The sequence below is a fragment of the Mus caroli genome, unplaced genomic scaffold, assembly GCF_978045245.1.
Source record: "Mus caroli unplaced genomic scaffold, Mus_caroli_1 scaffold_19, whole genome shotgun sequence".
In the NCBI taxonomy this organism is placed as follows: Eukaryota; Metazoa; Chordata; class Mammalia; order Rodentia; family Muridae; genus Mus; species Mus caroli.
The window spans coordinates 43,490,018-43,504,480 of NW_028227274.1; the positions used below are offsets into that span (position 1 = coordinate 43,490,018).

Consider the following 14,463-nt stretch of genomic DNA (forward strand, 5'->3'; position numbering starts at 1 on the left):
TTCATTCTAAACACTATTTGTTCCTATTTTGGAGATACAAAAAGAAAATCATAATAGATAATAAAAATGTCTGATTTTTTAGCCACTAGAATTTAGTTCTCAACCAGAGCCACAGAGAAATACAAGCCCTGATTTTTCATTCTCTTCTATCAAGGACTATGGCAAATTCTAGGACTAAACACAATTCCCTCCGTTTCCTTCTTAATCTATTTATTTGTGTGCACGAAAAATTTTAAATTGCTTAACACACTTGCAAGGAATATCCAGAAATAAATTATTCACTCAATGGCACGGAACACACACACACACACAAAGCAGATACCAGGTAAGCAAGTTTAGGGCAACTGCTGACTAGAATATCACGAAATTGGATCCAGCTGAGAATTCCAATTACCTAATGAGAGCGATCCGCTTTCGCTTTATTTCTTGGTCTAATCTGTTAGACAGTAATCTACATCATAAAAACCACTGAAATCACAATTTAAAATTTAAACATTTAACTGACCAATTTCACTTTTGTTGTTGTTCTTTAGGAAGACAGGAATTTACATCCCCAAGGAAATACAAATGTAAGGCTGAATAATGGAGTATTAATCAAGCGCCCTCAAAGAGACCTCCAACTGCTTTGTTTGTGTATAGCTCAGTAAGGACACACCATGGTAAAATTCAAAGTGTAATTTTTAGTGGTTTATTAGAGAGCGATTAGTCATTATAGCTAAGTTTAAACACCCTGTCCAAGGGCGGCGATTATTCAGTCGAGTCGTCGCCACCGTATTAATTGGCAGTCAGATGACTACCAGGCCCCTCGCCCAGCCACTGCAGTCTGGTCTTGATAAGGATGCTTGGCGTCTGCGCATTCGTGACCCGCCTTTGCTTTGTGTCTGTACTGCAGGTCTGGAGGAAGAGGAAAAACAGAGAAGCCGGCGGTCTGCGCTGGCTAAGCAGCCCCCAGACCCTGGAACAAGCCTCGTCTACACAGCCAAAGTAGCCCTCGGACCTACCCACTCAGGCTGCTGGACCGCCTGAGCATCAGAGCCCCGGACCTGGCGGCCAGGGGCGCCAGCCCCTCATGTTCCGGAGAACGTGCAAATGTGAGCGGGCGCTCCCGGGGAAAGCCCTCCGCCCCCGCCAGGGGGACCCGGGAAGCCCGAGCGGGCTCCTCCCCGGACGCCGGGGATCCCCTCCTCCGGCCCCGCCCCCTCCTCCCCCTACCCGGGCGTCGCGAGGTTAACCCTGTCTGCGCCGTAGTGTTCTCCCGTAGTAGCGACAGCGCCGCCAATCCTAATTCTTGGACTCGGGGAGCTAGGCGACAGGGACAGATCCCTGCCCTGGGTCGGATGTGATCCCTCAGAGGCCAAGCTGGGCATCCGGCTCTGGCTTTCTCCCAATGCTTATACATTCGCTTAGGCAGTCGCCAAACTTTTTTTTTTCTCCCTTCTCCCCAAAGCCGGTGCCCCCGCAGTTACTTGGCTAGCAGCCTGCAGCCCATTCTAGGCAGGACGATGGGGGAGAGAGAGTGGGGCGAGCAGGTGCTGCCTTGCAGCCCTACAAGGCTAGAGGGCGGGAGAGTAGCTCGGGTTTCTCCCTGCCTTGGCGCCTGCCCCATGACCGGGGTGGCCAGACATGCTGCAGTGTCCCAGGCAGGTCATTCGGGCCAGCATGTTCCGCACCAGTCAGGGGGCCGCGGCGGTAGAGCGACAGCTATCGCTCTCTCTCTCTCCCACCTCTGCAGCCTGCCGCTGTGCATGGGGTGGGGTGGGGGGCTCAGTCTTCCCAACCGTGGTACCGGATGCGCGCGATCCGCAGATGGAATTCCTGCCTTGGAGTGCCCTGACCCCGGCCAGAGCCGGCCTAAGCCCCCAGGGGTTTTCATTCTGCAGGTTCCCCTCCCAACCTCTCTCACACACATGCTCCCCTAAGCCGCGCGCGCCGCAAACTCAGTCTTGGTCCCTGCAGGTGATGTCATGCCCATTGTTTTGGTGCGCCCAACCAATCGGACTCGCCGCCTGGATTCTACCGGAGCCGGCATGGGCCCTTCCTCGCACCAGCAGCAGGAGTCCCCGCTCCCGACCATAACGCATTGCGCAGGGTGCACCACCGCCTGGTCTCCCTGCAGCTTTAACAGCTCTGACATGGAAACCCCATTGCAGTTCCAGCGCGGCTTCTTCCCAGAACAGCCGCCACCACCGCCGCGCTCCTCACACCTGCATTGCCAGCAGCAGCAACAGAGCCAGGACAAACCGTGCGCGCCCTTCGCGCCCCTCCCGCACCCTCACCACCACCCGCACCTCGCGCACCAGCAGCCGGGCAGCGGTGGCAGCAGCCCATGCCTCCGGTGCAACAGCTGCGCCTCCTCCGGTGCCCCGGCAGCGGGGGCGGGGGCGGGGGATAACCTGTCCCTGCTGCTCCGCACCTCATCGCCCGGCGGCGCCTTCCGGACCCGCACCTCCTCGCCACTGTCGGGCTCTTCGTGCTGTTGCTGCTGCTCGTCGCGCCGGGGCAGCCAGCTCAATGTGAGCGAGCTGACGCCGTCCAGCCATGCCAGTGCGCTCCGGCAGCAATACGCGCAGCAGCCCGCGTCCGCCTCCCAGTACCACCAGTGCCACAGCCTGCAGCCCGCCGCCAGCCCCACAGGCAGCCTGGGCAGCCTGGGCTCCGGGCCCCCGCTCTCGCACCACCACCACCACCCGCACCCGGCGTACCACCAGCATCACCAACCCCAGGCGCGCCGCGAGAGCAACCCCTTCACCGAAATAGCCATGAGCAGCTGCAGGTACAACGGGGGCGTCATGCGTCCGCTCAGCAACTTGAGCTCGTCCCGCCGGAACCTGCAGGAGATGGACTCCGAGGCTCAGCCCCTGCAGCCCCCCGCGTCCGTCGTAGGAGGAGGTGGTGGTGCGTCCTCCCCGTCTGCTGCCGCCGCCGCCTCATCCTCAGCCCCGGAGATCGTGGTGTCTAAGCCGGAGCACAACAATTCTAACAACCTGGCGCTCTACGGGACTGGCGGAGGAGGCAGCACCGGAGGCGGCGGCGGCGGCAGCGGGCATGGCAGCAGCAGCGGCACCAAGTCCAGCAAAAAGAAGAACCAGAACATCGGCTACAAGCTGGGCCATCGGCGCGCCCTGTTTGAGAAGCGTAAGCGGCTCAGCGACTATGCGCTTATCTTCGGCATGTTCGGCATCGTGGTCATGGTCATTGAGACCGAGCTGTCTTGGGGCGCTTACGACAAGGTACCGGCTTTAGCCCCTGAGTACACTCATGAAGAGGGAGCCAGGTGGTTGGGATGGGCTCTGGCGGGAACGCTTGCCTAAGAGGTCTTAAGTGTCCCGGGAATCCTCAGGCGTGCCTGCCGGAGCAGCAGAAGCAGCTAGGACGCACACCAATAGTCAACTGGGCAACTCGGAGAGTTAAGTTCTCCCGGTGCTGAGTGTCCAGCGCATCCAGGCATGTTAAGTGGCTCCTGGAGTTGGTGGGGAAAAGCAAGCTTGTTTTTCTCCTGGTGCTCATGTTTCCGAGATACCTTTCAACCTAAAGTACTTAAACTCCGGAGTAACTTCCTCTAGGCTTTAGCGAGTCAGGTACCTTGTTTCAGCCCTTGGTGGTGCGTAGCTCGCAGCCAACCCATGAGTTTTCCCTTGTTTCTGGCTCCTCTCACGGAGCATTATGGCCAAATAACGTGCATCCCAGAGCCAAAACAGATTGCCTCCTCCCGAGTCCCCTACCTTGAATTCAGGTCCACGTGCTCGGAACTGACTCTAATGGCCTGGAAAGTGATTGAAAGTGCTTCTTTCTTAAAGTGTTCCATCTAACTGTGTTGCAGGCGTCGCTGTATTCTTTAGCTCTGAAATGCCTTATCAGTCTCTCCACGATCATCCTGCTTGGTCTGATCATCGTGTACCACGCCAGGGAAATACAGGTAACACAGGCTCCGCTGTTTTTCTGAATAACCAGATGCCATGCAGGCAGCATAGGAGAAAAGCAAGGCAGCAAGGGGCCTTTACCAAGCAGCTGTGTCCTTGCTTGAGGTTACAGAAGACACATGCACAGTTATCTCAGCACCTGACCTGTCCTTCCAGAAAGCTAAACAAACAAACAAGTCAACACAGCAGGTCAACAGGCAGATCTTTCTGAGATATATTTGATAGAGTCTTAAGATTTTCCCCAACTTCTTCAGGCTGGTACACTTCTACCAGACAAATGTTTTTAAAGGAGTGATACACATTATTCTGAATCAGTGCAGCAGTGTGTGTTCTTGTTTAAGACACCTTTTTAAAATGGGTAAGTCATTAGGGGAGGAGGCCTTGCCAATCTGGATTGCCTATAATTATAATATAAGAAAATTGGTTCACCGCTTCTATCAACATGGGAAGAGCACCTCCCCTCCCCAAACTTCTAACGCATTTTACAACAGATTATTTAGTTCATAAAGCCTGTGTAGCTATTAGTGTAGTCCGAGCATTTTAAATGTCACTTGAGAGTATTTGGAGCGGGTAATGTTAGACAAAAGCACACTTGGTGGAATTTTTAATATTAGGACAGTATATAGATTCTTCAGTGCAGTCCTCACGATGGTGGCATTTTGAGATTCTTCCAGAGGTCCTCTGTGGTCCTCTGCTGTGCTTTAAGCCTGGGTCACTTTGACTTGAAGCATGGACGATACAGAATGAGTCTTTGACTTCGTTTTCAGATGGAAACAGTCAGAGGAAGTGAGTAGCCTTGCCAGATCAGGTCGGAAGGGGCCCAGCGTGAAAGTAGGCACTGCCTCCCCAGCCTGCTCCAATCCTCCTCCTCCTGAGCCTAGCTGCTCACCAAGAGTCCTGCACCATTGAGAGTTCTTCCTCTGTGTTTCCCCTCCAGACACAAGAATTCAGTTTATGAATAGGGTTAAGCTCCCACTGCTACTCTGAGATTCTTATAGGTTTTTAAGAATAGCTTAGAATGTTTGGCATGGAGACCAAGTGATTTGGTTAAACCATGCTGGAATGAAATACTGTGTCCATTATGCGTTTATTCATCTTAAGCCTTCCAAGTGTTGGCTGTTCCCTCTGAACACATGTAGATAAACAAGCATCCATTGGGGTGGGGGTCAAGTTATTTGTATTATCTTCAAGAGCAAAATGTCTTTTTAAAAACACAAAGTTTTAAAGAATATTAGACACACACACACACATACATGATATATGTATGTATATCAGGTATAAGAGGAGCTGCTCAGTGTTGCCTATGCATCCTGAAATTTTGATACAGTGTAAGAATTCTAGAAATTTACAGGCACTAATAAATATAAAATATTTTAAGATTTTTTTTATGCTTGAAATGCTGCCTTCATTGGCTAATTTGTATCTTTCTATTACATTGATTAGACAGTGTAACACCAGGAGGAAGGCTGGCACAAGGGTTAGTCCTCTGGAGAATACACACAGTGAATTTATAGACTGTTCATAACTCAAATGTCAAAAATGTTAGGTTTTAAAGTAGGGCTTACTTATGATCTATTGCCACCCCATAACCTGCCATGTTTACTATGATAACTATAAAACCAAGGCTTGGGTAATAATGTCTAGTTATTTTGGATATAGCTTTTACAAAAATCATTATTTGACCAAAAGAAATTCCTCTTCCAATATTCTTGTTTGCAATGCTTCTTTAAAATTAAATACAATGGGCCTCCGCAGATAAGAGCACATACTGCTCTTACAGGCAACGGTGCTGGGCACCCACATCTGGTGGTGCATGGCTGCCGATAGCTTCAGCCCCAGGAGAATCCTCTGGCCCCAGCACTCATAATCACCTACCCACACAGACACACATAATTCAAAATTAAGATTTTTAAAAACATTTCTTACATTCTTTTTAACAAAACGGGAAGTGACAAATATACATGGGAACTCTGAACTTGCAGCCAAGAAGAACCAGGAAAAGGCAGAAGCTTCTCATTGGTCCAATGGACATAATACTTTAGCCTGCAGCTCAGAGAAACTGGGTGGGTGTGGTTAGGATCCTTATGGAAAATTGGTAGTTGTGTCTTTTTAGCATTATTCATATCACTATGGGACATGTATTTCTTTCATATAATTGCTTAGGCTAAAGGTCACCTCAGAGCTTAAAGAATTCCAAATATATTGTTTAAGAATTCCAACTCTATTGATTTATCTCTGAGGTAAGGCAGCAAGTGCAGAGACCGTGCTGGCATTTGGGAGCATGTCCTTGAGTGTAAGATATCAAGAAGGACAATTTTTATTTCTACTTTTTGGCATATTAAATATGACGATTAGAGAGTGACAGCTAGCCAGGGTAAGTTACTGGTGCATGATGTCATTTTGCACCATGCTCAGGAAAAGTATTCTAACTGAGGTCCCAACATGTTGCCTGTGAGAATCTCTTCTCCAAGCCCGGGAGGCCCTGACATTTTCATGGAGAACCTTGGAAAGCAAGGTTCAGTGTGACCTTTAATAAAAATGTTTATACACGATGTGGCAACATGAGATGGCTCAGGTGACTCATGGGCAGAAGGGCTTGGATTAGAATCGTGCAGTGGGAGGTTTTTGAACACTGCACCATAGTACATTTCAGCATTGGGGTCATTTTTCAGTACCACAGACAGCTCAAGGCATGGGCTACACATCAATTCTTAGTTCTTTTACTCCACACAACCAAAATTGAGATTACTGTTTCAGTTTGGGTTTTTTGTTTGTTTGTTTGTTTTTTGTCAGAATGTTTGTATAGAGTTCAACAGAGTGGGAGAATGTAACCATCTAAGTAGATATTGGACTTTTTCAAATGTATATTTGGCTTTGCTTTTTGCATCAATCAGCAAATCCAGGCACCCCCTCCCCAAGAGCAGGAATAAAACAAATATATAACTAAACTTTAACACATGCCTCTGTAATTACCATCTTTTGACAGATGCAATTGACTCTAAGGATTATTATTTATTCAAGTTAAAATGTTTTTGTGTGTGATACTAAATAAATAGCTCTCTACTTCATTGTCATGATTTTCAGAGACATTTCTGTTTTTCTTCACCCCTGCAGTAGGGCTTGAGATATATATATATATATATATATGTATATATATATATATACATATATATATATATATATATATATATATTTAACAGAGTAAAAATAAAAGGAAGTCTTATCCTTCAGAAAGTTTGAATATAGATTTCTTTTAATCTTTCAACTTTATCTCCATTCCATTTTCTCATGGCAACAACTTTAGTATAAAAATAAGCTGTTTAGTATTTTTAGACTTGCCAAAGCAAGACTGTAAAGAGAGAAAGGAAGCCCCGTGGCGTGCTAAATGATCTTTCTGGGTCTTAGGGAACTCAGAAGACTGGCAGGTCCTGTACACTAAATTGGAAAGTATTTTTTTCTTTGGTAATATAATTACACAATAAATAGCACACGAGAAACATTTAGTTTTCCTTAGCTCATTTATAATGGAATTCCTCTGCGTTTCTTCCAAGTTTGGTTTTCAGAGATGGATTATGTAGTTCTATAAGTAGAAATGTTGAAATTAAGGTTTCTTTTCTCTTGTGACTCTTGGTCCCACGAGGAGGAGGGCTTGCTGAGGATGGGGTCTCAGTGACCTGCCTGTCTCTTGGACAGCAGCGGGTGGGGTGTTGACTTCTCACTAGTTGATAGGCCAGTGTCCTTCCTGGAATGGAGGAGAAACATTGGTTTTCTCACTTCTACAGGGAGAAGGCTGGTACTCCCAGGCCATGCTAAAAACACTGCCTATAGTTGTGGTTGTTGTTTTTGAAAAGTAACAAACACATAATTCAAATAGCACAGCAGGGTTTAGAAAAACTGGGAAGTTACATTCTATGTACACTCAGTCTGTTTCTCAGAGATAACCACTTTAACTGTCTTACACATCCTTTCAGATGCATAAAGATAATTATTTAGATGTAGCTATATTCACGTATAGCTTGTTTTTATTCTGTAATGCATTTTGGAGGTGTTTCCTTCCCATCGGTACCTAGTGAGATGGCTCATTCTTCTCTTGCAGATGGGTCCTTTTCTATTTTATGAAGTTCTCTGTGTTGCTTTTTCAGCCCGGTGATGAGTGCTGATGAGTAATTTGGAATTCTTTAAATTTCTTCTAATACACACACACACACGCATATACACACACATATACATATATATATACACTAATGTACATGATGTATATAGTATATGTACATTATATATATTTATATGTAGTATATAATGTATTAGGATAATAATGTATCTATATTATATATGTAATATATATATATATACATGAGAATTATACATTTCATCAGTAATATTGCTGACTCAATGTTAATACAGGAGGTGTAGCTCAGTCCCCAGCATTGACAAGATTCTATGTTTGAATCTTAGTACCAAAAACTCCCTTCAGAAAGACTAGGCCCTCTGTGTCTGTGTTCTTGAGTGTCATTATTCCTCTGTAACATGCTTCATAGTTTGAATGAAGTTATGGAAGATGAAGAAGGCTAAAACCTTAGAAATTGTCTTAGATTGTCCTTAGCTACTGTTGTGTCTATGAAGCAGATGGAAGCTGCAGCTACAGAGGGACTATTCAGCTCCACAGATGCTCGGCTGGGAAGCTGACTTGCTCTGTCATGTGACTATCAGCTTGGTGGCTGATTCTGTATTGCCCATAACCTCCCCATTAGGAGCAATGACATTCTGCAGCCTTTTGACCATGTGTATACTGTAGTAACGAAATCACTCAGGACTAATTTTCTCCACTTGCCTGTGTAAAGGTCTCTGCATTATTAATGGATGCAGCACTAAATAAAGTGATCCTGGAGTGTTTACAGAGCAGCATCACAAATGAATGGAGAGTAGAGCTTCAGGTTTACCACTGGTGGCTTTGTCTGACCATCTATCCCAATTCTGGGCCACTTTGTGTGTAGGAGGAAAACAGGGATCCTGAGAGCTGTCATCGACCCAGACCACACTTGGCAGGGTAGACTAAGGAAGCATGCCAGAGGAATCACATTTGGTCAGAATGTGGGTTCATTGGATTCTTTTAGAGAGGGTTTCTTCTTATCAGGGGAATCATACATTATTTTTTACTTTGAAAGTATATTAAACTGCTTACACAAAGGGGACTAACCTTAGTCATCTTTTAGCCCTATATCCTACCTACCTTGAGAATGTCAATGATGACACCTTGATAGAAGTATTTTGTCAGTTGCCATGTGACCATCATTCCTGGCAGGCTGTCTGTTCCATCATTAAACAATAGTTTTAAAAGTTCGGAAGAGGATGGAGATAGGTTTCTTTGTGTTAAAGTGAACTCTGGTTTTATTGACTCCATAATCAATGCATTGAAGTTTTCCAATCAGACATGGTGGTACATAGCTGTTCTACCAGCATCCACAGGGATGCAGGCAGGAAGATTACTGTTAAATTCAAGGACAGCCTGGAATACATAGTAGCTTTAAGTCTAGTTTGGGATACACAGAAAACTCCTGTCTCAAAAGAAAAAAGAAAAAAAAATGCATAAAACAACAATAAAAAGCGAGCTTTTCAAATACAATGGTAACGAATATGGAAAAATCCTTTCTGATGAAGAGCTGACACTCCAAAGAAGGGAAGAAAGGAGAAAATGGAAACATTAATTAAATAAATCCTTTCACATCTGGTAAAAACCACGATGAATATTAAAAGATGCTATGGACAGACAGAAGGATGAGGTAGGATTGTCCAAGGAAGAAGTATTTAAACTGTCACACAGAAGGAATGATGCACCCAGTATCAGTCTGTGTTAACAAAGACCTGTGAAAGGCCTGGGGACTAGGAGGGGTATTCTGTGCTAAGTCAATCATTGTAGCCCAATGGCATGGTACTAAACAAGATCTGAAGAAGGACAGGGACCTGCTATGGAACCCTCACAAAGCCATGGTAAGAATTTTTAGTACAGGTGTCAGGGCATTGAAATGTTTAAAGTGGAGGAGTCCCATATTCTAACTTAATGGTCCAGGAGGATTGTTTTATTTTACATCGAGGAAATGAGCCTGGAGCCTGAGTGGCTGTCTTGGCAAGCTGCACTGTAGAGAGAGATCGACTTCATTGGACTTGCATAGCAATGGTGGACATGAGGTCACTCAAGACCCACATCAGAAGTAAGATAGACTTATTCATGGGTCTGAGGTACCTGCAAGGCAAGGGCCACTACAGAGATCACTCCTGGGGATCTATGTAGAAAAGTTGAGTTCATGGTATGGAGAAGGAAAGATTAGCTAGATTTCGTGGTGTACTCTTTGGGATCCCAGAGGCGGAGGCAGGAGGATCACAAGTTTGAGTCCTGCCTGTATTATTACATGTAATAATACAGAGTTAGAGCCCAGACTAGACAATTTAACAATACACTGTATTACAAAATACAAGAGGAGACTGGGAATATAGCTCAACATAACTTAATTGCTTACCTGGCATGCCCAGCACTTTTACTTCATTCCCATGTAGGAAATCAACAATGAAAAACAAAACAAAACTCAGATTCACACTGAAGGATAGGATATGGAATCAGTGTTATATATTTGAAACTATTCTGATTTATACACATGCATACATACTTACATACATCTATACACATACATATACACATGGAGCTTGGAAGAAAGGTCTGTACTGGGAATTAAATTTAGTCATCATCAACATAGACTATTTAAGCCCCTAGGAATTGATGAAATCACTGGGAGAGAGCAGTAAGATTAGAAGACTGAGAGGTGATCAGATCGTTTTCTGACATCTGGAGGTTGAGTGAAGGAGGAACTAGAAAAGAGAGAGAGAGAGAGAGAGAGAGAGAGAGAGAGAGAGAGAGAGAGAGAGAGGAGCCACCTTTGTGGAGGAGGGCGAGACAGGCTGTTAGAAGCAGAGGAGCACTTGGCACCCTGTTGAACTGCTCAGGTCTGTTAATTGGGGAGCAGACGTGCCTTTTAGATTTGGCAAGTTGAAGGTCATTGCTGACCTTGCTTTGCCGTTGCAGAAGAGCGATAAAAAGGAACGGCAAACTGTAATTTCCAGTGTAGCAGAATCAATTGACTCTTTCACATTTAAACATTGCCTAGGTCCCTTTAAATATCCTCCCAGTTAACCAGTCCTGGCTTTGTTCTTTGACTATTCCTCATTTGGGCTCCGCATGCCCCTGATCACATTTTTTTTCTGGATGTAGTCCATTTTGGTGAATTTATTCTGTAAATGAGATCAGAAATGATCCACTGTATCCAGTCAGGATCACCAAAAAAGTACCCCCATTTTGTAGGGCGTCTCTGACCTCAAGTGGTCGCGCTTCACAGAAACTGTCACCACATGGCACTTATAAAATCATTATTGGATGATATGATTTGCTTTATATTTTCAGATGTTGTTAAGTAGCATGCTGGTTTCAATGGCAGTGTCATAGCTTTTCAGTTATTGTTGAGAAAGACCTCTGGTGTTTATTCAACACACATTTCTTCAGGTTCCAAAAGGCTTGTGTGTGGATGGTGTGTGGAGTTTGCCTGGCTACAGTGTCTATATTGAGGCTCTGCTCTCTCTCAGCACGGGGTCCCTATCAGTGGTTCTTACTGAGATGGCATGCCTGCCACTGACACATGTACCTTCTTAATCCTAGTTTTGGACTGGCAGAAAATTTTAAGAGCATACCTTTGAAATCCATGCCCTTAGCATGGGAGAGCCAAGGCTAAAGTCTAGAATTAGGCCTCATTTTGTTGTATACCACCTGCTTGTTCATTAAGTACCACAGCTCTGGGTGTCTTGACTATTAACCATCCCCCAATTTCTCCACTTTTGCCCCAAGAATATCATGAGAATTTATCTGTTCTACTGCTCAAAGTCACATATTTTAAGTGAACTGCAATGTCACAATTGCCCAGCCTATTAAGGATATCCAAGGACACTGGGACAATTTGCTTCTAATTTTAAGCATTAGCATACGTTTTATGACCTAATGCTTCTTGTCTTAAAAATGTTGCCTGTTTACCTCTAAACTATACAATTAATAACTACTCACGTGTTGGAAAATTATAAAGCATAGGAAAATATAAGAGCTGCAGATCAGATATCCCATTGCTTCAAAGGTAGTTTTTTCCTCTTAGACTGGGCTCGTATGGTGTAGCTAGGGATACATTGGCTATGCAGTTCTATAAAAGAAATAAATTCCCTTGATGTAGTTTTTCATGCTATTTCTATGCCAAGACATATTCTCAATAGCCCTGTTTTCCCCCTACGTTGTAGCTGTGATCAGTTGAACTATTTTTCTGATTTTTGTATCCTTAAAAAAAAAAATCAAATACATTTTTAAAAGTAAGTTTTCCCTAATACCCTTGAAGATAATGTTACTCTGAGTCTCTCTGGTGACTTCTTAAGGATCAATTATCAAGAGACCAGCTATCCCGTTGAAGGATGAGATTTGAAACCACTCTAGTATATAGAATAATCCTCTCAAAAGTCTCTGTTACTTTATTACTGGGAATACTTACAAATGACTTCTTCAGGTACCAACTTGACATAATCTATGTTCTGACCCAAAGCACCAGAAAAGCTTTTGAGTACTGTGTATAAGGCCAGTATGTGTCTCACCCCCTCCCCAATCTATAGTTTTGAACTTTTTCTTAATAAACTTGCCCCCCTGAACAGAACGATCTGATCTCTTTTGAGTTGTTTACAGTTTTTGCAACATAGACTCCTGGCTTTGTGTCCTGCCTCTGGAGCCAGTCAGTCTGGATTCCCTCCAGGTTCTAGCACTAATTAGCTGTGTGACCTTGGACAAGTTGCTGAATTTCTCTGAGGTTGTGCTTCATTGCCAGTCAAATGGGGATGACAGAATACCTGCCTCACAGGGCTGTGAGGAACATTATTAAAGATTTCCTCTGTCTAAGTGGATTTCATTCAGATTCTGATTGTGAGGGAATCCCCCGTCTGTGGGAAAAAGCAAACGCTGGTCTTTTGAGGTTGGGGTTTTCTGTCTGTAAATGAGGAACACTTCCGACCCACCCTTGGCTTGGCTTCCTCCTGGAAGCATAGCTCTTTCAGCACCTAGTTAACTCCTTCAAGCATGCACAGCTGACTCCATCTTCCTAGCCACTAATTAGGACCCTAGTGAGTTAAAAGACTTAAGCAGGCACTCTGAAAAGGTATGCATAGGGAATAATTTGGATAATGGAAAATTCTGGCATTAACCCCCCTGCTGGAAGGACAGAGGTAGAAAACAGCCCTACGCAAACATGTCAACTTCAGCAATCAGTAGTACCTGGATCTGTAATCACTGAGAGTCCACAGGTTATTTAAATTAAGGGAACATCGCCTCCATCCCCTCCCCCTGCACCAACTTTGCTTCTAGCAAGAGTTATATCCCGAGTCACCACCCACTAAGAAGTGCTTGGTAGTCTGAAAGAATCAGGGAGAATCTTTGGTAAAACATGACCAATGATACCTCAAAGTTTCCCCTCCCCTCTTTGGCAGTTGGTTTACTTCTAACCAGGGCACTTGATTTGTTACAAACACTCATCAGCTGAGTGTTTATTATGCTAGACTCTTATCCAAATGCACGTTTGTTGGTTTAGTTTTGGACTTTGATTTTTCATTCACGGGACATATTGGGGGTTTAAACTTTGCAAACTTGGAACCTCAACAGGTAGACAAATTCTCCCAGTTAAAATTATGTACCGGATATTTCTCTTTGCCTTCTTGAGTATTCTGAGCCGCTGTACCTAATTATGTATTTATCTGTAGTGGTTGTCTTGTGTCATAATGAGATTGTTAATTTGTCTGTTTGGATATGGGCATGAGGCTTTGATTGTTTAGCTATTTGGGTAGTTTTCTTCTGTCAGAAGGCATTACCTCCCAAGGAAAGCCTAATAAATATTTGCATCTAAGTTTTGGCACAAGTATTCTGCACTTTTAGGAGAACGTGTGCTTATTAGGGGTTTGACCTTGAATAACAATGTTTCCCTTAAAACTGTATATTGCTATGAAAGTTAAATACTACCTGAATACTAATTTTTAAGCTGTTAATTTTTTACTGAATAGTTGCTGGGATTTTTTTTGTCCATGAATTGGATTTATGCTTTATGGTCACAGAATATTAACACCCTGAAAAATAATTAGCCTATGTATATGCTGTTTAGTTTTAATTGTCCACTTGACATACCCGGCAAGAGGGCATTTCAGTTGAAGAACTGCCTGAATCAGATTAGCTCGTGGCTATGTCTGAGGCTCATTTTCTTGATTGCTAGTTGACTAGCAATGTGGGCGGTACCAGTCCTAGGCAGGTGCCCCTGGACTGTATAAGAAAACTGACTGGGCATGAGGTAGGGAACAAGCCAGTAAAGAACATTGTGCAGCGGTTTCTCTTTTGAGTTCCTACCCTGACTTCCCTCAGTGATGGACTGTTACATAGAAGTATAAGCTGAAATAAATCCTTCCCTCCCCTAGTCGCTTTTGATTACAGTGT

At 44.5% G+C, this 14,463-nt stretch overlaps 1 protein-coding gene across 1 annotated transcript in view; it reads left to right on the top strand.

The window, feature by feature from the left end:
- The first annotated feature begins 891 nt into the window (after positions 1–891).
- Positions 892–14,463, top strand: part of Kcnn2 (potassium calcium-activated channel subfamily N member 2) — a 126,979-nt gene continuing 113,407 nt past the window's right edge. The window contains exons 1-3 of the mRNA XM_021150280.3: positions 892–1,091; positions 1,957–3,230; positions 3,821–3,916. Of these exons, the coding sequence (XP_021005939.1) occupies positions 1,070–1,091; positions 1,957–3,230; positions 3,821–3,916 (1,392 nt within the window). The 5' untranslated portion in view covers positions 892–1,069. The remainder of the gene's footprint in view (positions 1,092–1,956; positions 3,231–3,820; positions 3,917–14,463) is intronic.